A 22,747-nucleotide genomic window follows, 5' to 3' on the forward strand; every position below is an offset into this window, starting at 1 on the left:
GCAAACAACAAGTGATTTTCCACACTAATGCCACTTGACCCAGAATATCCCCCTCCCAATGAAGCGTGGGTACCTCGCTTGTGGGCAAAGCAGAGATTTCTTCTGCATTCCCCAAAGATCAGAGGGCTGACTGGGGAGCACAGTGAGGAATATGAGTGGGAATCCTGCAGAGGCGCTCCCTGGGAGAAGGGCACCTTCTGTAATTGAATTCATTTATTTCAGAGTATGGCCAGTGGCATCAGCAGGCTCGGAGGTCACCTCATTAGATGCCTACAGAGAGCAGGGAGGGAGATTTCTAGAGAGATGGGGACAGAGACCAGAGAAAAGGAGGGGGAATTTGATGTTACTAAGAGCTAGGAACAAACCACCCTCCTCTCCTCTGATGCTGCACACCGGAGCCTCAGCGCTGAGTGGGCTCCGATCCCCATATATCGCTCTGCTCAGAACATATGGTGTGATGTTTAATAGCCCGGCTCTGCCAATTGGGGACTATTAGGGTGGGTTCTTTTCCCAGTGTAAATGTTGCAGAATATAAATTGTAATTAACACCGATGCCAAAATAGCACTTAGAGAAAATAAGCACATTATTAACATCTGGTGAATCCTGCCTCGAGTGCAGAAGCAGCGGAAATCCTCACTCACCAGAAGAGGATTTGGAGGAGAGGTATCGAGCACTGGCCCGGAATTGGGGAGTCGGGGCTGGAAAGGAGTTTTTAGCTCTTTAGCATTATATGTGGAGCTGTCTTTACTACCTGTGGGTGACCTTTCCTAGCCTGGATTATAACTGGTAGCATTTGCATGGGGACTTCTGACCTGCTTGTATGAATACAGATGTCTAAGCATCCCACTGCAGGCAACAGAATGATGGTGTTATAAAACATGCCTGATTGCAAGGCACGAGGCAGATGGGTACCGCTTTGCCAAGCAAAAGACAGAGCATGTTTCATCAGGTTGCTCTAACCCCCAGGACCAAAGGGTTAACACCACCATGGAGCAGCAAGTGTTTTCTGCATTCCACTGTCCCCCAACCCAGGTTTCCCAATGGGATAGGAACAGGCAAGCCCCTGGTTCTGCCAAACTCTTGCTGATGCCACAGTATGTTGATGGGAAATCCCTGCTGAGGGTGGGAATGGCTCCTGTAGCATGTACCAGACCTTGAGATTCCTCAAAACAGGTCCCATTAGGCTTCAGAGCTCCATACCCTCAGCCTTCCCGCTACTCTCCCCCAAGGCTAGAGGCACAGGGAGAGGAAAGCAGCTCTGCTAATGCTTCCAACAAGGAGAAAGCAGCTTTGCAAACACTCACTGCCTATCCCTCGCTATTTATTCTAGGAAAGAAACAGAAGCCAGGCAGAGCTGAAGAGGACTCAACTGGACACAGCAGCGCCTCCTGTTCCTGCCAAAAAGCACATCTGAGTTGCTGAAGAGAGGGAGGAGGAGACACAAAAGCAGTTGGAGAGGGAGAGAGGGATTCGAACGGGCAAGGAATATGACAAGAGGTAGGAAGAACGACCTCGTTGGGAGAGAAAACAGTGGGAGGATGCCAAGAGCAGGGCACCAGCTCCTCGCCCTCACCAGCAGCCATTCCCAGGAGCACAGAGCCAGCTTCATCACCTTGCTACCAGCTGCAAACCAGAGACCGCTGTGGCACCCTGTGCTGAGTGGGGAAGGGAGAGCAGCCACACGCAGGGGTTAGTTTTAGCCTTGTGCTAGTAGAAGGCTAACTAACATTAACCTGCTTGTTAACAGCCTAACCTAGCCAAGCACAAGGGTTACCGCAGCCTGGCTCAGGATTGACACCCACAAGACACATCACCAGGCAGGTTCACACCTGAGTGATGGGAAAGCAAGGAGAGAAAGTCCTCCAAAGCTGCGAGGGGCATTTTGCTCTCGTATCAATCCCAACAGGTCAGGCTTCTTATGAACCACTGATGGAAGAACATGGATTGGGAGATGGCATCTTTGTGTAGAAAATGCCAACAAGGAGATGGGGACACCATCATCTTTGGATGGTGCATCTGGGCTTCCCCAGAAAAGCAGCGCTCATCAGCACATTAGGGGATGTTTAGGTGGAGAAGCTGCTGTAGGTGTTTTGCAGAAGACAGACCCAGTGCACTACCATAAAATACTCCAGCAGAAGGGAAATCCAAGTGCCACCCAGAAAAGTAGCTCCAGGAATTCCTAACTTGCCTTTTGGTACAGCTGTCTGATGCTTTCAAAAGTGCTCAGTAAATAAGGCAATATGAAAGTGATCCAGACCACTACTGGTGCCTGAGGAAGTTCTGTGGAGCAGAGAAGCTGACTGGAATCACGCTGTGAAAACACTTCCTAACGTCTCTAAAATTAGCATGAGCTCAAGGCATGGGATCTAAGGAGAGGACTGAAACACTACATTCCATCTACACTGCAAGACAGACCATGTTTAAAACCAGATCCAAGCCGCAACTTACTGTAGGCACCATCTACCCCTAGGACATGGGTTTCCAAAAGAGCTGAGAGCTGCTTCCACCAGATGGATGGAAACAGCACCAGCAAGAACACACCATGGTCGAGGAACTAAAGACCTTTAATTTGCTATTCAAAACAAAAAGAGAGTCCTTGTGGCACTTCTCCATCAGAAATAACCCTCTTTCAATAGCTGTGATTGCATGTGTGTGACCACAAATGTGTACTTGTAACACAGAAAAGATGTGATGCACTTCAATTGAGCAACACGGGTTTGGGCCTTTTAGCTGGCTTAGGCTTTCTACTTTGCCAAAAAGAGACTGAAGCAAAGAATGATTTCCACCAACACCACACAGCACGCTGCTGAAGTACACAGGGGCCCTTTGGGAAATACACCAGGCAACACAGAAAGAGCATCATGAAGTCAGTTTCTCTTACCTTTAACTTCAATACAATAACAAAACAATTCCTATTAACCGCAAGGAAATACTCATCAGATTCCAGGAGCCTCGGAGAGGGGATTTTCAGATGCAAGCAATATCCAATAGATGGTTTCCCCACTGCAAAGGACCGGGTTTTGTTTCAGTTTGCGATTGCACCTATTTCAAGTGATTGTACAGCATCCAGGGAGGTGGCCAGGAGCTGAAAGATGGGCAACCCAGGCCAACAAGAAGCGATTTCACCGTGTGCACGCTGACTGTCCTTGCCATGCTGTGAGAGTCACCACCACAAGTTGGGAGGTTCCTCGGCCACTCTGCTTTTAAACAAGGTAATTTCATCCAAGTGCCGCATGGGGACATCTCTGATGACCTCTGTCAAGTCCTCGTGAAGCAGAGGGAAAATGACGACGTTTAACGCAGGGCGATCCGCCTGGAAACTAAATCAGACACAGGTTATTAGCTGAGGAAAAAGAGGAATTCTCCAGTGCAAGAGAAGGGGATTGCATGGATGTAGATCATGTAGATCATGGATGTAGATCCCCATGGCGAGGGGAAGGAAGGGTTGTTCAGAGGAGGCAGCTGGAAGTCAAGGCCTGCTCTCAATGTGTCAGCAAGGGCTTGCACCCCTTCTCTGTAGAGCTAACACAAACCCTAACATGGGGAAGGAGGAAGACGTTTTGGGCAAGGTGCTCACACATAACAATTTCAACCACCTACAGACCAGAGGCAAGCTGCAGAGCCATTAAGATCAGGCCAGAGCAGTGCCAGGCATTCCCTGGGGGCTGAGCCTGGGATTATCACTCCAGGCTGGGTTGCTCTGCATGCAGAGTTTATACTCTGCAATTAGAGCATGGGCAGGTTTAGAAAGCTCAGATCTGCAGATAAGCACTGAAGTGTGTGCTCACACACACACACATACATGCACTGCAGCCTCCTTTCTGATCCAAGTTGCAGGAAACCTGTTTTGGCCTCCCAGGAATTTGCCCTAACAGAAACACAGGTCACGTAGCCCTGTTTGCCACTTCAATTTTGGGTTCCACTTTCTTAATCCACAGCCTCAGTCCTTCTGGTTCCCTCTTAGAGAGATCTGCGTTCTCCTCCTGCCCTCCCAGCTCTTCTTGCCACCACCAACTGGGTCTGCCTTTCAGCAAGCAAGAAGCCCAATACAACATGAGAGAGGGTTATAACTACAGAGCAGGGTTATAACTAGAGAGCAGGGTTATAACTACAGAGCAGGGTTGTAACTACAGAGCAAAAGAAGAGAACAGCAAAACTTAAAGCCACTTATACAACGTAATAAGAAGCATACAAAAAAGAAAGCCCATCAGCAAGTCCTCTCCATGATAGCAACCTGGTGAGTAAGAGAACATGGAAGGGAAACAGTATTACTCAGCGTAGCACAACAATGGGTTAGTCTTTTAAAGCTGGGGGGTAAAGGGAAGTTATGCTAGGGTTTAAGAGCTACACCCTTAAGATTAAAAAGCCTCGTGACTCTCAGCCCCATGCCACCAAGATGCTTCCTCCAAAGCGTGTGACAAGGGCTAGGTCATTCTCACTGTAAAGGAGGCAGAGTCAGACTGGCAGCATCAGTCCCTTGAGGCTGTACCAAGTTGTGTCGGGTCAAAAGAGAAGTTCACTGCTCACACCAACTTCTTTTAGACAGATGTGTGCTGGGAAGATTCCCAGCTCATCTCCAGCTCTGAAACAGCCAGACTGCTGTCAAACAGAGAGGGGAACAGCTGGAGATGTTCTTTCTCTTGGAAAGACACATGGAAATCCCAGGTAGCAACACAGCCGGCTGAAGAAAAGGCCCTTTGCAGGAGTCAGAAAGGATATTCCCATCCACAAATGATTTGGAGTAGAGCTGCCAAAAACGAAGCAGAGAAACTCCCATTCCAAGGCTGCTCGCTCAGTCCTGGTGGGTTAAATTAATTTGCCTGAACCTAAGTAGCTGCAGGGATAAGGATTCCCAGCAGCAAAACTACCCGGGGCAATGTTACAGGGTTCTGCATCACAGACCTGCCCTTCATGCCTCAGGGCTGGCAGAAGAGGACACCTCTCCTTGAGGGGATGTGGGGGCTTGTGTAAGAGCTGCAGTTTCTTCCTTCCACAGCACTGCCTCCAAGGAATCAACCAGCAAACAAGCACTGATCTGCGAGGCAGTTGGTAAAGTCTGCAGTGAAATTACATAAAACACAGCAAAATGCCTCTTTGATAGTGCCTCCTCTGCCTCAGCTCTTCATGGTTCTTATCCAACACCACAGTCCTGCAGAGAAAATCATGTTAATAGACCGAGTGTACTGAAGTTCAGCTCGGAAGAAACAGCGCAGAGAAACCTCTGCTCCTTTCTTTGGCTATCGACTCTCCCAAATTGGATCTGCATGCTGCCTTCTCACCATAGACAAAACTGCAGTTTATGAGCAGCCTTTATACACAGCCATAAAAACGAGCACCTAGACAAGTTTACATGGACAATCTGCCACCAAGACGACTGAATCCCCCCCCACCAGTGCAGTAAATCCACCTTCCAAAGAGGCTGGATCGATGGGAGAGGGTTGAATTTGAGCTTAAAAAGGGAAAAAGAAAAGAAAGCTTTGTAATTTTCTCTCCCCCCCCCAACAGGAAACTGTATGTTACTGCAAACCTTGTAAATTCCATACCCAGCAAGTTGACGCCGGCGAATTCTTTCCATGTACAACTTGCGTGATTTAAGGGGAAAAGAGAAAGGAATCAAATGCACATGGGTTCCCTATTATTCGAGGCTAAATGTGCGTGCAAAGCCTCTCCTTTAACCGCCTGTTAAAAAACACCCTGGTTTTAACAAGCAGCTGTCATAATGTTAAACTGGGATTAGCAGTTCCCAAAGGCAGCTTCCCTCGGCGATCTCTGCTCCTTTAGTCCTCCCCTGGAAGGCAATTCCTTTCTTGGTACACCTGTCCAGGTGGGCTAGATTAAGTGAGAAGCACTTAGAGCACTAGTTCCAAAGGCCTCAGGCATGGGGAGGAGATAACAAGAAGGGGAAGAGATTGAGTTAATGAGTTGCAGAATAGCTCCTGTAATCTTCTTTCCTCATTCCACACCTGGATGGACTTCAAACTCCATCTACCTCTGCAAGAGCATGGCTTGTAAAATGAAAACCCGAAGGACAGAGAAGGATGTTGACCTGGGGAGACAAAAGAGCTGCAGTTTCAGACATGAAGGCCTGGGTTGTTTTTTTCCCCTCCAAGGGAGAAATGCCAAGGACATGCTTGCTTGCTCTCTCCTACAAAACCTCCAGACTAAACTCATCATGATTAATTAGATGAAAGCAAGTTTTCTAGGCAACTGACTAGCAGCCCCTTCAAAACAGAGCCTTTAATCAGAAACAACCACTGGGATAACAAAGAAAAGACACCCCCAACACACATATTTTCCAGTGGAGCTTCTAGGCCAGCAGACTCAACACCAAACCAACAGCCACCCAGTGGGAACTTTTACAAGGATGTGTCTGAAGTGTCTTCATTTGGATGTGGGCAGCTGGTTGGAATCAGCCATAGGGCCGGGAAACCAGCAGCGAAGCGCAGCCTGGGTCACATATTCCTCTTGGCATCAGCAGAGGTCTCGCCTCAGCCTCCAGTTAGATCATGAGCAGGTTGCATGGGGCTGAAAGGGCTGTAATTTGTCTCCAAAATGATCCCAGAGCAGGTGTGGACCGGACACAATAAGGTTATTTTCAAGTGAACAGCTTGGTAAATAGCCTAACGCTGGGTTCTCAATTACTTCCAAGCAGTGTGGCAGGATCCGATATGTAGGTCAGGGACAAAGTCAAAAAGGAGGAGGAAAAAGTCTAAAGCAAAGGCTGCACTTTGATCAGATTTCCTCGATTTTAGCAAGACAAAGGAGTCACTCCCTGGAATGTGGTTATCTCCTGGCAAACACTCTCAGCACGGTGTCAGGCATACCTCTCTAGCGAGGCCAGTGTCCCCAGGACTCCATCTACTGATGGAGCTAAAGGGTATCCCAAAGCCATAGGACAATCTCACCTCGAAGGATGGATTCTGCCCCCCCCTGCAACTCTGCACCCCAAAAGACAACAGCTCTGCTGTGTTAGGTGCTGCTCAAACTTACCTTCTCTTGCTTGTAAGGAAAGGATAAGGCAATAGTTGGGACTGGAGAATGTTATTTCCCCTTGAGGTTTTCCAGAGAAACCTAAGAAAAGCTGCAGACATTGCAGCATATCCCGCTTCACAAAAGCTGGCAAGCAGGAGTAAGGACACACAAGGTGGTATAATTAAGCACTGGCAACAAAAGCAGCACACACCAGCTAAAACAAGGAACTACAGTGTTATCAGGAGTGGATCAAGGCCAGATTCTTCAGCTCCACAATGAGATGAGCTTATAGAAGAGGCTCTAGAGAAGGAAAATAAGGAAGGAAACCAGGGGAGGCTTGATCTGGGGGGGAAGAGAGCACAGTGGGGCAGAGCAGATGTGGGCTCTGTTTGCATGACTCTCCCAAAAGCAAACCAATCTCTGCTGCAGTCACACACTTTCTCCTCTCTCCATTTAACTCCCCAACAGGCTGGTGATCCACTCCTGGAGAGGCACAAGGTCTGGAGGGAATTGAGACCAGCTCACTTTTCCCCTCTTCCACCTCCATGCCCAAACCCCCTGCTAATCCTCTGCCAGCCCAGTGTACCTCTGTTCCCACTGAAAGACTTCCATCTGAAAGCTCAAATCTGCCTTGAAAGCTGGAGCCAGCACACCTGAGGCAGGCCGGAAACTCCCATCCCTGCAGCATGGCACGGTGGAAGGGAGGAAATGCCAGGGCAAGCTGGAGCAGCAGACAAGTGGCATGACCCAACAGATAGACATCTTTGCAGGGAAGGATACACACACACTTACAATTTGTTCCACTGGCCATGCCCTGACCTCATTGCAGGGAACTGCAAAAGCTCTCCTTGCTTAGTGACTGCCAATAGCATAAAATGAAGCTTCTCCAAAGCATCTTCCAAAGGAACTGCAGGTAGAATTCCCCTAGGCCCCTTCCTTCGTGAGCAGCAAGGACCATTGCCCCCCACTCATCCCCCAGAAGGGGCCCAAAGCCTCCATGCACTGACTCTAAAGCAGACCCATTCTTTAGTGCCATTCACACTCCCAGCCCTCCTGGAGGACCAGCACATCATTTTCAGACCTTAGGAATGGACTTCAGCAGTTCCTGAGGAAAACTGTTGTGATTCCTCATGTTGCTCTTAGCTCTACACGATATTCCCTCCATCAAGTGCTTTCTTTTAAGGGTGTCTTCCACCCCCTCATGTCTATGTGGACAAACTGGCCTTCTCCCAAAGCTTGTGATCTCCTTTCACTCCAAATCCCATCACTACAGCCTCCAACCTGAGATGAAGGGGTGTAGATGGGTCTCTGGAAGTCATTCACACGCAGCACTGCCAACTCTCCCATTATCTTCCATGCAGCATCCTCTGCCACTGCATCAAGTCGTGGGGTAAGAGCAACATAAATCAGACTCATCCCAAGTAGAGGCAAATTCCACCTCTCTGCTGTGGTTTCTCTCTGTAAGGCGTGAGTGACACCATCCTGTGAACTGAGGTTTACATCAAACACGCTCACAGACTGAGGTTCCTGCAGCAGTTTGCCATCAGTCAAACGGGACTGGACAATTAGAAAGGGAGGGCATAAGAACCCAAAGAGCGATGCCAGAGCGCCCAGGACATGTCCTAGGGGAGTGCTCTGCCAGAGCAAGCTGGAAGTTATTTCCTAATCTCTTCCACAAATTAAAAAGCTACTGCACTAACGGCTCAATTAGATTTATTTTACTATGGAAATGCTTTAAAGCTGCAGTTAATGCTTCCGTTCAGCCTTTTACACCCTCATGAAGAGAAAGCACGACAGTACTATTCCAATATTATTTCTCAGCCAAGATAGAGAGAGAGAGAGAGAGAGGACAATCCTTGAAACCTATTTCATGCACAAACCAATCCATCCACTAAGGAAAGGTTCAGGACTGAATTCCCTTCAAAACACATGAGCCAGCAGTTAGAAGAAGCCATTTGGGTCAACCACAGGAATGCATTTAAGAAGGGGGTATGTTAGGACCCCCAAAAGAAGACATACGAATGTGACAAGTTTGGGATGGCCCCACTGTAAAGTCTTTAAACCCACTGACGTGTAAAGTATTTGAACCCACCCCTAAACAACACCCCTGATAGAAGGAAAGGTGTCGGGGCCACACCTCGAGCAGTCAGCCCTTGCCAAGGAATTCTTGGGTAACACAAGCTGACAAGGATGCAGTTTGTTATTCAGTCTGTGACAGAGTGATTCAGGGGTTTCCAAGAGCAGGAAATGAAACAGACAATGAAAGCTGGAACAGGATGCTAATGATTCACTACACCAGCCTAGTGATACATTAAGTCTTCTGCAATCAGATGCAGGGCCTGAGCCCACAACATGCTTAGGCTGGCGAGAGTGGGATTGGCAGCTACCACGCTGGCTCTGGGCTCCAGGAAAGCCAGCGGTATCCAGGGACTTGTTCAAGGTCAGGAGGAAAAGGTGGTGGTGAAGGGATGCAAAACCAGCTCGAAAGTCACCAAGAAGCCCTAGGTGCTAATAGCAGCTTTCTGCAGCGTCAATGCAATTGCAGCAGGCAGGTGGGCAGTGCAGGAAGGACGCTGGAGGACTCTGCTGAATTCAGAGATGATCTTGCACTCACTTACTGCCCTAATATCCCCTTCTCACCCAATCTAACAGTGAAAACAATTACCCAAAGGGGCTTTTCTGAGGCAGGAACACTGCAGGGGTACCTAAGGCAATAGCAATAAGGGAGGGGAGAACGCTTAGCTCTGAGGTGAGCAATTCATCTGTGATAGTTCAGTCCCGTGCTAAATGCCAGGAGAGGGACGGGCTCACTCAGCACTTTCCAAATACCTTCTCCCCCATGCTCCCACCTGGAAGCCCTATTTCTGCAACTGAATCCCAGGAGGGAGCTTTATCCCTCCAGCGAGCATCACAGCTCTCACAGCTACATAGGGCCACTGGAATCAGCAGTTTAAGAAAAGGTAAGATCCAGCCAAGAGTTTCATGTTCAAAAAGGATAATAGCAAGCAGGGGAAAATTTAGGCAATGCTACAGGAACTTGAATAGTAAAATCTAATTTAGACTGAGACAGCTATTCCTGGAAAGTGGCAGGAGTCCTGTTGTGGAAGGCACTTCAAACTAAGCGGTGTTCATGCTTGCCACAAGCAGAAGGAAAGTTAAGGTAGTGTTTCTCTTGGTCTTGGATCCTCAGAATGGGCAGATTGTCCTAAACCAGTAAAATTCCCTGTGCCTTCTAGCACTGGTTCACCCTCAGTCATCGAATCACAGAACTGTTTAGGTTGGAAAAGATCTTTAAGATCATCGAGTCCAATCATGAACCCAGCACTGCCGAGTCCACCACTAAAGCATGTCCCCAAGCACCACATCCACATGTCTGTTACATACCTGCAGGGATGGTGCCTCTACCCACCGCCCTGGGCACCCCGTTCCAATGCTTGACAACCCTTTCAGTGAAGAAATAGTTCCTAATCTCCAATCTAACCCTCTCCTGGTGCATCTTGAGGCCATTTCCTCTTATCCAACCACGAAGAAACCAACACCCACCTTGCTACAGCCTCCTTTCAGGTAGCTGTAGAGAGCCATAAGCTCTCCCTTGAGCCTCCTTTTCTCCAGGCTAAACCACTTCAGCTGTACCCCATCACATTTGTGCTCCAAGCCCTTCACCAGCTCCCTTGCCCTTTTCTGTCCCCTGCTCCAGTGTCCAGACCTCAGTGTCTCCCTTGTAGTGAGTGGCCCAGAACTGAACAAGGGTTCAAGGTGCAGCCTCACCAGTTGCACACTGGCCTTACAAAGCCATTTGCTGAAGGCAGGTATCCAGAGTGGCTCAGAGGGGCAGGGCAGAGAGCTTGAGCCCGGGCTGCCAACTCCCCACTCCAACCCCACAGCACTCAGGGGGTGCTGCACCAGGACCCAGCCAACCTCAGCCCTTCTCCCAACAGCTCTGAGACCCCAGGAGATGCTAACAGTGCCTTTGGGAGATGTGAGCAGCTGAGCCCAGCTAACCACCATTCCCCAAAGCACACCACCATTGCTGGCTTCCTGACCACACTCTCTACTGTGGGTTACCTTGGATTGCATCTCTATAAATGACAACTCACCTCTATGCCTTGACACCTTCCCCCTATGAATGAAGAATCCCTAATGATGCTCTCAGGGATTTTTTAGGGGTTGGTTGGTTGGGGGCTTTTGGATTGTTGCTTTCTTGATCTTTTGCTAGGTGTTTTTCTCAAGGTCTTTTCACAGGCTTCTATTGTGTGGTGCTGTAGAGTCCTTGAAATCATTATAGGGATAGGAGCTACCTAAACGCTTAAGCTAAAACTGATCAAATTCTCAAGGAATACACTGGAAAATAAAATCCATCACTGAGGCCAAGGGGATATTTGCCAAAGCATTTCCCATCCCCTTTTCCAGCCTGTTTTCTGCTGGCAAAGCAACTCCTACACGTTTGTGAAGTGCCTGCTGACCGTGCCATGTAGCTGTGCAAGCCTCCAGTTATCCAGATTCCTTGCCCGCAAGATTTCCAGGGCAGAGAAATCCAGGCGTGTAAACACGAATGGTTAGCATGCAACACATGAGTAAGCAGTGGGACACCTTCCATAGGTCACAGCTCCATCTATTGACTCCTTCACTAAATAACAGCGTGGAAGCCCTCAGGGAAAGCTGCTGCAAGCAAGTTCCATCCCCTCGGACCGGGCTTTGGCCACAGGGCAGTTTGCAAGCATTCGGAATCCCAGCACAGCACCGCAGCCCTAAAGGGAGAAGCCAAATGTCCCTTTTCTGCAAAGAAGCCTCTCTGTCCAGCAACAGGTCTTGAAACGACAACAGTGGGTGCTCAAGTTGCGGTGTTTTAGTGTTTCTGGTTAAAAGCACTGCAGTGGTTTTAAGGGCAGAGTTATTTAAACAAAGACAACACATGCTTGGAGTTAAGCACTTTGGCACAGTTAAGGCCCAAGCATAAAAGGGAAAACATTGTGTTTGTTAGATCTGCTGCTATCTGGAGTGTGGCAGCAGCTGAGCACCATGTGATAGGGAAAAAAGATGTCATTCAGCAGAGAAACCGAGAGCAGACCGCTGTCACATGCGAAGCTGAGGAAGATCAGGGAGATGGATATAGATTGCTCAAGCCACATCTCCCACTCTAACCACTAGGCCCTTCTTATGTGCACAGGGTTTCTCCCTGAACCCATAAAGGAGATCACCCCTCCCATTCACACAGAAGAAACAAGAATGAAGAAAAACACTGCAATGATTTATCTGCCCAGAGGGAAACAGCCTTCTCTAAAGCTCAGAGGAGACCTTGCCCTTGCAAGCCTCTTGCTTGTTGATGAGGGCTCCAGATGAGTGCTGTTCTGCTTACTGGTTTCATTGCAAAAGAGGCAGAACTGAATCAGAGGTTTTTAATGACTTAAATATGCAAACTAATTTGTCCCAAAAATCAGCAAACTTCAAGCAGAAAACTGCCCACAAGAAAGCTCGACACCACAGGGCCTGGTTTAGAGCTGTCACAAGACTAACAGACATGAGAACTCTCTTCTCCAGCCAGTAGAACACTAATACATAATACTAACCTTATTTTACAGTCAAAGGGAAGAGCTTAAGATCAGGCTTGAAGCCACTGGTGTGATGTAGATTTAATACCCAAGCTCCCATCACCACACCCTGTAACCACACCAGCTTCCAGTACAACTCCACAGCTGGAACCAGTCTGTTCTCCCCAGATCAGTCCCAGATCTGCGATCCAAACCCTCCTGTGCATCCACGTCTGAACAAGGATTGCTCTGCCCTAGATGGCATTTTCAAGCCCCCCTCAGCAAACTACTGGTGCATTCCCAGCCTTAGACCCTTCCAATTTGCATTTCTTCTCTTTTTAGATGCATTTGGAGAATGGGAGCCACTTTGACCCCATCTCCCTGTTCAAAACCAGCAATCACTTGGCTGCTCTGAGCCTAAACAGGACCATCTCCATCAAGAGATGTCCATCTCCATCTAAATAAGGAACTCTAACCCTTAATGAGGCCTACGGAATAGGGATTAATTCCCTTATCTCAAGAAGAGGAGCAAACAAAGACAGGCTCGGAGCCTTCCTTGCTTTCCCTCCTCTCACCTCCTCCTTCCCACCCACTCTCCATGCCTTCCCCGCACACGCAGCATCTGCACACATTCCAAACAGGCAAACAACAGCAAAAAGGATAAATCACCTTATTTTATTCTGGGACAAGGATATATAACTTACTGCCCAATAGACTCTTCCAATTTGAAACCTGGATTAAGGAGACACTAGTGGCATATTCTTAGAGGAAGCCAAGCTGTGTGAATTGGAGCCTTATCCACAGGTTTAAGCTATGAACTAGCTCACACATGGATTTTACTGCACATCTCTTTGCCTTTGGAGTAGCAGACAAATGCAGTCTGGAGAGAGTCAATTCCCGACCCCATGTGAAGGATGAGAATGGGATCACTGGGAAAGCCACGTGGCTAAAGACTCGGATGGCTCGTGGAAGACTCCAGGCTTTGCTTACACATCATTTTCTGTATTTCGTTCCTTCCATTTTATTGCTAGAGACAGTTGCATGAGAAGGGGATCTTTGTTGCTTAGGAGAGCATCTGCTCCCACCGCTTATCCTCCTCCTGAAGTCATAATCTTACGTGACATCAAAATCGTTTCCAGAGCCACCAATTACAATGTCACAGAGGATTATGACTTCAGGTGTGCAATCTGCACGGGGAGCAGATGCTCTCTTCAGGGGAAAAAAGACCAAAAAACCCCCTCAAAACCTCCTGTTTTCATGCAAATGTCTCTATTAATAAAACACAAAAGAAGAAAAATAATATGACAGAACTGTTGCTAAATATAAAAATAGCTTCTAACGTCTCCACAAGGCATCAGCTGCTCTTTGGAATGCTCCCAGGGCTTAAATTATGAAGAGGTACAGAATGTAGTGACAATCTGTCCACCACAGAGAAAAAGAGGGAGAAAAACCCTGCAGAACAGTGTATTTCTGCTCAGGAAGTGGACATTAAGACTTGTGGCACCTCAAATGGGGGCACAAACTAAATGCTGGGGCCTGTGGATCTGTGCTTCCTGCCAAGGATCCCCAAAGCACGACTGAAATGAACCAAGGAGCGTTTTTACAGTGAAAAAAACCCAACCCTTGTCCTAGCACAGGGAATTTACTGGGATGTTTCCAACAATTCCCATTGCAGAAGGACACGGAGGCTTTTAGGGGCAGTAACAAACGATCGTGTGTGCGGTTTGCTAGGTAGCTAATATAGTCACAGGCTCTTCTGGATTTGATCCGTGGAAACAAGCCAAATGTAATAAGTCACTTGGAAGCGGGAGGAAGGCTGGGGGGGAGGAGGAGGAGGAGCAGCCTTTAGGATGCAGTCATAATGCTGTGTGATTTGAAATGGGTATGAGAGCTTAACAGGGCCCAGCAGCAGTAGGTGACAAAGAAAACAGAGGGAAGGCGGGGAAGGAAAAAAAAGCCTTCCAGGAGGAGGAAGAAAAGAACTCATCCTAATGGGAAGTGCGTTGCACGGGCAATATTTTGTAAGATGACTGCCACTATGAGGAGCTTTCGCAATGCCAAGCGTAATTAAAAGCTCTCTTTTCAAATGCAGCTCACAGCTCACACACAAACGCTTCCCCACCACGTGAGCCTCAGAACACTGCAAGGGGCCACGCAAAAATGCTTTTAAGAACTGCCAAAGGTGCAAAGGGAGTTTGTACCACTTCTTCCCCCCCCCTTTCCCCAAGAAAAACCCTTCACAACAACCCTTTAAAGGCTTTGAATTGCGCTGCCAGGGGACTGTCAGTAAGCGACATTTACAAGTGATTAGAGGCCAGAGAATTATCTTAGTCACTTGTGGGAAAGGAGGAAAGCTTCAAGGTCAGAGCTCTTCAGTACTTAAAACGTGGGCAGATGTTTTGTTTACCCAAAAAAGTGTCATTTGATTTATAAAGGTTCACATCCGGAACCTCAACTGCAAAGAAGAAGGGTGGGAATGGAATCAAAAATTCATATAATACCTTCAAATCCTTCACTGATTCACTCTTATTAAAGTAAGAGGCAAGTTCGTGTGCCAAGTGGTTACACAGTACCTATTAGCTTCTTGGAACAAGCGCTCCAAGCCATATAAACCTTGGCAAGCAAAGGAAATGGGAGATAAATCTTCCCCAGCTCCAGAAATCCCACCCCAACCTCTTTCCGTACTTACCTCCGGACAATGGATTGCTGGAGACTTCTGCAAACGGTAAGAGATTCTCCCATAAACATGTGGCACATGATGACCTCAAGGCAGTTGGCCATGAATGACATCACTGCGTCAGACTGCAGAGTCCCACTCCGGGAGACGATGCAAAGCCGCTGGAGAGAGGAGCAGTGACTCAGTGCCTGGAAGAACTGGGCACCCGCACAGAAGTAAGGCTGTTCCAGCCTGCAGGAATAAACAACAACAAGTCAATGGGGAATTCAAGCTTAGGGCTGCTTGTAGACAAGAGGGGAGACAGCACGGTCATGGGGGGGCTGGCAAATGTAGGGCGATCTGCGTCCCTCGGAGCCTGTTTCACTTACACACACAATAACCTAGCAGTGCTTGCGCCAGTGCTATGGCATAACAAACCTGACACTGCAAGCTCAGACCTCCTGCTTGCTGGTTAGTCTTGAATGGTGCATGCTAAAGGACAAGGACACAAATAGGTAGAAAGGTCCTAAACTGCAGAATTCCAAGAGTAAACCCTGGTTCTGCAAGTTTTCCACAAAGCATGTTGGGTAAGATGCTAGGTCTGAGCAGCAGATCCATTCTGGTCATAAGATGAGCCTGGCTTTTGCTACCTGACATCCACCAAGCAGTCGATGTGGATTTAAGGACTTGATGCTCCAGTGCACCAACACTGATCAAACTGGTCATATCTTCAGTTTACTGCCTAGAGACAAACAGGCATGGAAAATGCACACACTGTCACGCAGAATGTGGGCCTCTGAGCCAATGAGTAACCACAACCAGCGCTCCATGGTCAGAGGATGGCAAAGGATCAAAGCTACTGCTCTTCTACAGTAAGAATAACCATCATCAAGTCAACCTTTATGTCAAACACTTGGCCCAGAGAAGAGAGACAGGCTCCTCTATCATGGCCATCACAATCCAATGTCACAGCCCAGAGGACAACAAAAGGACACAGTGAAACCACAGCTGACCAACAAGGGGTCTATGCTTTAACTAGCAGCATAACTGGATGATGCCCTTACAGAAACCAGTCTGCAGAGCTGATGACACCAGAAGAGTACATTTGCCTAGTGCAGACTTACTACAGGCCCTCAGAGCACTTGGGAATCCCAGTCACTGGGTCAGCAAGGCCAAGAGCTCCGAGAAGGTTAATCCATTAGGTGATAACAAGATGCTGGTCCCAACCTGAACTGGATCATTTCTGCATAGGCTGTTGTAGTATGCAGGGGTATCTCAGCAACTTAATCCTGTTAGTTGATATATTCTGGTTTAGAGTCTCAACCTGTGAGTTAGCATTACCTGATGAGATCCTAACAGATTGTGAACATTTTGGGGAATAACTTAAAATCACTTCAGCCACTTCAAGGTTTCAACAGCGTTATTTGTTCCATCATAAGGTTAGGACAAAGAGCACAGAATCTCTTGTAACCTCCCTGCAGGTTAATCTCTGGGATGTGCCAGCCATGCTTGCAATACTGCCTTTCACTCGCTAGATGACAATGTTGCTTTGGAATAGCCCCTTAAATGAGTTTCTCAGCCTGGAAAATGGGGAGGGCAAAAAGAGTAGAAGCAGCAGAGAATTAAGTCAAATGAAAAGGAAGGACGACATTATCAGGAGGAAGTGCTAAACATTAAAATCCTCTTAAACCTATATAAAACCTCAGACTTTACTCGGGAAAGAACAATGACAGCTTACATGGAAACGCCTGGATGTTACAAGGAAACACCCTTGCTGGTCTTTTATTCAGGGCTCTGTGCTGCCTCCCATCTTTGTCGCTCTTGGCCTCCATTTCAAAGTCTCTGGGAACTGCAGGGTTTAGACTGGATGAAGCAACACTGCACACCCAAACCTCCTTCCCCAGATCTTAGTTCTTCCATGGCCATTTAGTGTCCTGATGGTTAAAGAGACGTTCACCTGACCCAAACCATTAAGCAACTGAATTTCCATCTCTTGAATGAGAGATCAGCACATTCCCTGCTTGTTATAAATGGAAAGTGGTGGAAAATGAAACACCTCCTGAGGTGTTTTAGCCACCCTGGCTCCCTTCACTACTGCAATGGATCAGGGACACATATATAAACACCAGTTTCAGATGATGAGCAATGATTTTAGTCACCCTGGCTCTGTAATCACAGGAGTGACTTTGCTGTTCCTACTGTTATTTTAGACCCATTTGTGAACAGAGGATGACAACAGGACTGACAGGTCTAGCAGTTTCACCAATAGGAGCTTGTTTAGGGGAAAAAAGAAGGAAAAACCATCTTCCTAATGCAGCAACATTTGTGTTCATACAGACTGGTGCAAGGAAGCCATCGCAGTTCACACATGTGTTGGCTGAGAAGCTCCTTTCTGCACCCTTTAGGAGCAGATCCTTGGTAAGATCCTTTAAATCCTACCAGGAGAGGAACACCAAGAGGATAAACTCTAGATCTGGAATGTTTTCAACACATTAATGAGTAATAAAAAAACAAAGAGGAAAGATTTTAACACAAACCAAGGGAAAAAAAGTCTCTTGTTGGGAAACCTAAGGAGAAGTCTACATTATCTAGACACTGTAGGAGACTTGATGCACGTTTACACAAGTCAGCAAAGGCGTGTGGTATTTAACCTAGTCCTGACAGGCTGCTAGCACCCAAATATGCAGCATCCACTCTTCCTTATCTAAAAGGAAGGCAGTTGCAGCATAGAGACTTTTTTTGCTCATAAAACTCAGGTTAAAGGGCATATCCTCAATCCTCAAGGACAGCATGTGATGCTTTCATGTCCTCCACAAGTCAGGAAGGAAAACACCAAGTTTTCAAGCCATTGCAGCTACTTCTGACCAGAACAGGGACACTCACAGTTCTAACAAAGCAGGCACTACATTTCTGGAGATCCACAACCAAAATGGACAGGTTCAACAGCAGCCCCTCACCTGAGATCTCTCAAACACTTGCAGTGTTTCAGCATGTCCATGAGAGCAGACATATAGACCACTTTCCCCATCATGCCCAGGTTGGCCAAGGAAAGAGTCCGCAAATGCTGGCACTGCAATCCAATGTGAATAAGCCCAGAGCCAGTGAGGATATTTGGCAGTTGTGCTAAGGTGAGGCTCTGCAAGTAAGTCAATTGGCTAATGGCAGCCACCTCTGAATCCCCGACACTTTGTGCCCGGACACAAGGAGGCAAGGAGTTCCTAATTGCCGGTTCATTGCGGGGCATGGCAGAGGAAAAACTGGACCCAATGATTTCCAAGGTCTCCAAGTACCGGAGGCTTCCCATCAGAGCCCAGAATACTGAGGACTCAATCTTCTGATGTGCCTGGTCCGCTAAGTTCCGTGGGTATGTCTGTATCCCAATCCGAACTTTCCTTCCAAACGTTTGGGGCACCAAATTAGACACTGTGGGGGGCTTTTCCACATTTGCAGCAACATCTGTGATGGAGCAAACCGGCAGTGCTAATGACAGCAGGTGCTTTAGCCTGGACAGAAGCTGGCACAAGTGATTGCCTATGCTTTCTGAGCTGTGATGGTGAGCTGCTGACAGGTTGAGGTGTCTCAGGTTGCAGCAAGACACCACCAGGCTTTCCAGAATGCTGCTGTCAATGTCATCTTCTGCTTTTCGGAACAAGGACTCTGGAGCCAGACAGTGAACGCAGCCACTGAGATTCAAACTGGTCAAGCTTTTAAGATCCTTCCCACCATTAATAACTCTCTGGATGAGGTGGCCACCCGATAAGGTGCATCTGCTAAAGCTGAAGTAGAAAGGGTTGTTGAACTTCAAGTGTTGCAGGAGCCCAGAGCCATTAATCCAGGCCTTGGGCAATTGTAAAGCATCCAGACGTACATTTCGAGCCATAGAGTCCAGGAGGTTTTTAGTGGCTCCCGTCTCTGCAAAGCTACCGGGAGCAGAAATAAGGAAGGCGTGAAGGTTCTCAGGTGTCCGATCACTCAGCACCGCCAAGTACAGCCTCACCACCTCCTGGTTAACGTAGCCAGGAGCCAGCCTGGCGTAGAAGACCCGCAGGTTCTGGTAATGGGGCACATTGCTCTCACCCACCATCAGCTGGCCAGAGAGCATAAAGCCTTCCCGCGAGCGATCCAGGATCTCAAAGTAAAGCAGCAGTTTCTCGAGGCTAGTGCAGCACGGGACAACACCATACGACGGCGTGTAAAGCGTTTGCTTCAGTTCCGAGACACGGCTCAGGGTGGCCTTACACTCACTGCTTAGCTGGCTGGCATCGAAACCCGGGTTGACATCTATGGCCAGGGAGTGCAGGTGCTGGAGCGTGGAGAGCATCTTGGAGAGGCGGAGGGAGGTGATGTGGCACCCAGATAAGTTCAGTTTTACCAGGTTCTTGCATCGTGTTACGTGGTCAATAGTGGAGCTTGGCAGCCAGTAGCACCCAGCCATGTTCAGCTGGTAAATCTCCTTTCCGATATCCCTCATCAGTTGCTTCACTTTGTCTTTGTTTACCTGTGCTCAAACAAAACCATAGTCAATGAGATATAGAATCATAGAATCACAGAATGGTTTGGGCTGGAAAGGACCTTAAGGTCATCCAGTTCCAACCCCCCCCCTAAACCATGGCACCCAAGGCTTTGTTCAACCTGGCCTTGAACACCACCAGGGATGGAGCATTCACAGCTTCGCTGGGCAACCCATTCCAGTGCCTCACCACCATCACTGTAAAGAACTTCTTCCTTATATCCAATCTAAACTTCCCCTCTAAGTTTGAACCCGTTACCCCTTGTTCTGTCACTACAGTCCCTAATGAAGAGTCCATCCCCAGCATCCCTATAGCCCCCTTCAGATACTGGAAGGCTGCTCTGAGGTCTCCACGCAGCCTTCTCTTCTCCAGGCTGAACAGCCCCAACTTTCTCAGCCTGTCTCCATGCAGGAGGTGCTCCAGCCCCTGAGCATCCTCGTGGCCTCCTCTGGACTTGTTCCAACAGTCCCATGTCCTTTTTATGTTGAGGACACCAGAACTGCACACAATGCTCCAGGTGAGGTCTCACGAGAGCAGAATAAAGGGGCAGGATCACCTCCTTTGACCTGCTGGTCACGCTCCTTTTGATGCAGCCCAGGATACGGTTGCTTTCTGGGCTGCAGCCGCACACTGAAGCCGGCTCATGTTCATTTTCTCATCGACCAACACCCCCAAGTCCTTCTCCACAAGGCTGCTCTGAATCTGTTCTCTATATACATGGCAATGGTGTGCACTGACTCAGTTTCCCATGTGAAGATAGGGATAAGAGCACTTAGCACTTAAGATTATGTGGCTCATCCAAGTTTTGGGACTCTAGCAGAGTCTAAGAATCATTATATTGCTGGTAGCTGGCTCAGCCTGCCATGCTTTGGGCTCTTGAGATTACACTGCCTTCAGCTTCTTAGTCTGTGCAGTTCTGCATTACTGTGAGGCCAAATTTGTTCAGCAGCTGATAGAGGACTGAAAAACCATCTCCCTTTTCTAACAGCAGCGCTATTTCAGCAGAACTAGCCATCTATGGCAACTCAAACTGAAAGAAGGTTTCCATTCTCCTTCATACAGCTTCCTCTTTCAGAAATGACTAAGAGAGGCTTCCCCCCGCCTGCACTTGGTGATACAGTCCTTATAAAATGTATCGCCCTTCATTCCCAAGCCCTGTTCCTGGTATAGTACCTATGCCATTTCTGGTTTATCTTCATAGCTAAGAGAAGCAGCAAGCTGCTCTCCCCACCTTATAGTCTTTCTGAAGTAAAACCGTATGGGTTAGGCTCTTGTCAAGGCAAAGCGTTGCGAGTTTCCTGCAGGTTCTCCTGACGTTCAGGACCAGGTCAGTGCAAGGGACGTAGCTGAGGATGTGCAAAAGGATCTCATCCGAGAACTCCATCAAGTTGACACCGTTACTCTCCTCCTCGCTCTCCCCACTTGCAACCTCCTGTGAGGGCAAGAGAAAAGGAAGGAAAAGAGAAAAATAAAAGCTATTAGCTCAGAAACCTCAGCAAAGCTTGTGAGAAAACACCACCTCCCCCCCCATCACATAAGGATATATTAAGTAAGACAAAACAGAAAGGCCAGAATCTTCAAGTCCTTCCATCTGCATGGAGAAGCCAAGAGCTTTCCCTTAGAAGACGTTATGGAAGTGGTGCAAAGCTTCACGTAAAGCCATGGTACCTTCACTCGCTCTTTCGCTGCTTTAAAATGAGGAGAAAACACATTCACATTCATTCCACTTTTGCCACTTCCTTTGCAACTGGAAAAGCGACTGTCCCCGATTCCTTTCTAAATATAACACAGCAGTCCCTTCCTACATCATTCCTCCAAGTACCATCCATTCCAATAACCTTAAGAGCCATAAAACCATATATACACATATATATATGCATACAAAACTGCAATCCAGCATCAGATCACTCATCGCTCCTCTGATTACACCTTAGCCATACAAAACCACACATCTGGGCTCCGAAGGGGACACGAGAGCCCCTCTGCTCCCCCATACACCCCATGCCCCTTTCCCTCAACACCGGGGTGCCCAAGAGGCATCCCAACAGCAGCACCCCAAACCCATCACCACTTGATGAGGTGATGGGGTGCTCGCTGCCTTGTGCAGGGGCTGGCCAACCCCACCGTGATGACAGCGGTTCTGGGGCATCTGGGACTTAACTAAAGCATTAAATGGAATTAAAGCACAAAGCAGCATTAAGGCTTCCCTTAACGGGAAAGGGGGATCTGGGCCCACCTCACAGCCCCTCTAAAAAGCCCTCAGAGGCACCCAGCGGAGGGGGATAACGGGAACCCATCCCCAGCCCCGTTAGCAACCGGCTTCCTGGGGCCTCCCCACGCCGCCGGGGCCGGGCCCAGCGGGGAGACAGGAGCCGGCGGCACCTCCGGGCCCCACCGCCGCCATCTCAGCCGCTCCTCGGCTCCAGCCTCGCCGCCATCCCTGAGGCAGCAGCGGCTCCCTCAGCCCCAGCCCAAGGGAGGTCGAGCCCCGGTTAACGGCCCCTCGGGAGGTGAAAGGGGAAGCGGAAGGCAAGGAGCGCTGCCCCCCCACCCCAGGCTCACCTCTTCGGAGCGGAACATGGCGGCGGCCGCACGGTCCCGCCGCCGCCGCTGCCTCCCCGCGGCACCGCTCAAAGCGGCCGCGTCCCGGCCTGGCTCCCCGCCGGCCCGGCCGCCGCACGGCTCTTCCGGCGCTGTCATGACCCGACTTCCGGGGCGCGCCTCACCCGCGCCGCCATCTTGAGTGTGGAGGAGGAAGGAGGGAGGTGCCAGCCGCTGTTGGGCGCCATTTTGAGAGCGGCGGCGGCGCCATGATGGGAGCGGCGGGGCTGTGTTGGGGTTCGGTTGTGCTGTCCCCTCAGCTCCGGTGTTCCTGAGGGCGCTGTGTGGATGCGAAACCCCGGCTGCAGCCGGCTGGCTCCTTCCCCTCCGCCCCGAGGCCACCGGTGCTCATCGAGGACAGCAGGGGCCCTGAGTCGGCTCCCACAGTGTAAATGCCCGCTGTGGGGAGCCGCGGGCACTGCAGAGGCGATCGCACCCCGGTTTTCCATGGAGATTAACAGTATTTGGGAGAATAATC

The 22,747-nt window shown here is 48.9% G+C and overlaps 1 protein-coding gene across 2 annotated transcripts; it reads right to left on the bottom strand.

Annotated features, from left to right (window-relative positions):
• Window positions 1-2,991: 2,991 nt before the first annotated feature.
• FBXL18 (F-box and leucine rich repeat protein 18) lies at window positions 2,992-22,495 on the bottom strand. 2 transcript variants are annotated; one of them, XM_061345853.1, is made up of 5 exons: window positions 22,231-22,495; window positions 20,900-21,100; window positions 18,115-19,655; window positions 15,191-15,409; window positions 2,992-3,321 (listed from the first exon to the last, which is right to left on the bottom strand). In XM_061345853.1, exons 1-5 carry the CDS (start codon window positions 22,366-22,368, stop codon window positions 3,165-3,167), a joined length of 2,256 nt encoding a protein of 751 aa, XP_061201837.1. In that variant the 5' UTR covers window positions 22,369-22,495; the 3' UTR covers window positions 2,992-3,164. The 2 variants fall into 2 exon arrangements, with proteins under 2 accessions (XP_061201837.1, XP_061201847.1); XM_061345863.1 differs by lacking the exon at window positions 22,231-22,495 and adding an exon at window positions 21,905-22,207.
• Between the last annotated feature and the right edge of the window lie 252 nt (window positions 22,496-22,747).

Source organism: Neopsephotus bourkii, unplaced genomic scaffold (assembly GCF_033783945.1).
Source record: "Neopsephotus bourkii isolate Nb327-2 ecotype Australia unplaced genomic scaffold, CSIRO-AGI_Nbou_v1 NB_39, whole genome shotgun sequence".
In the NCBI taxonomy this organism is placed as follows: Eukaryota; Metazoa; Chordata; class Aves; order Psittaciformes; family Psittacidae; genus Neopsephotus; species Neopsephotus bourkii.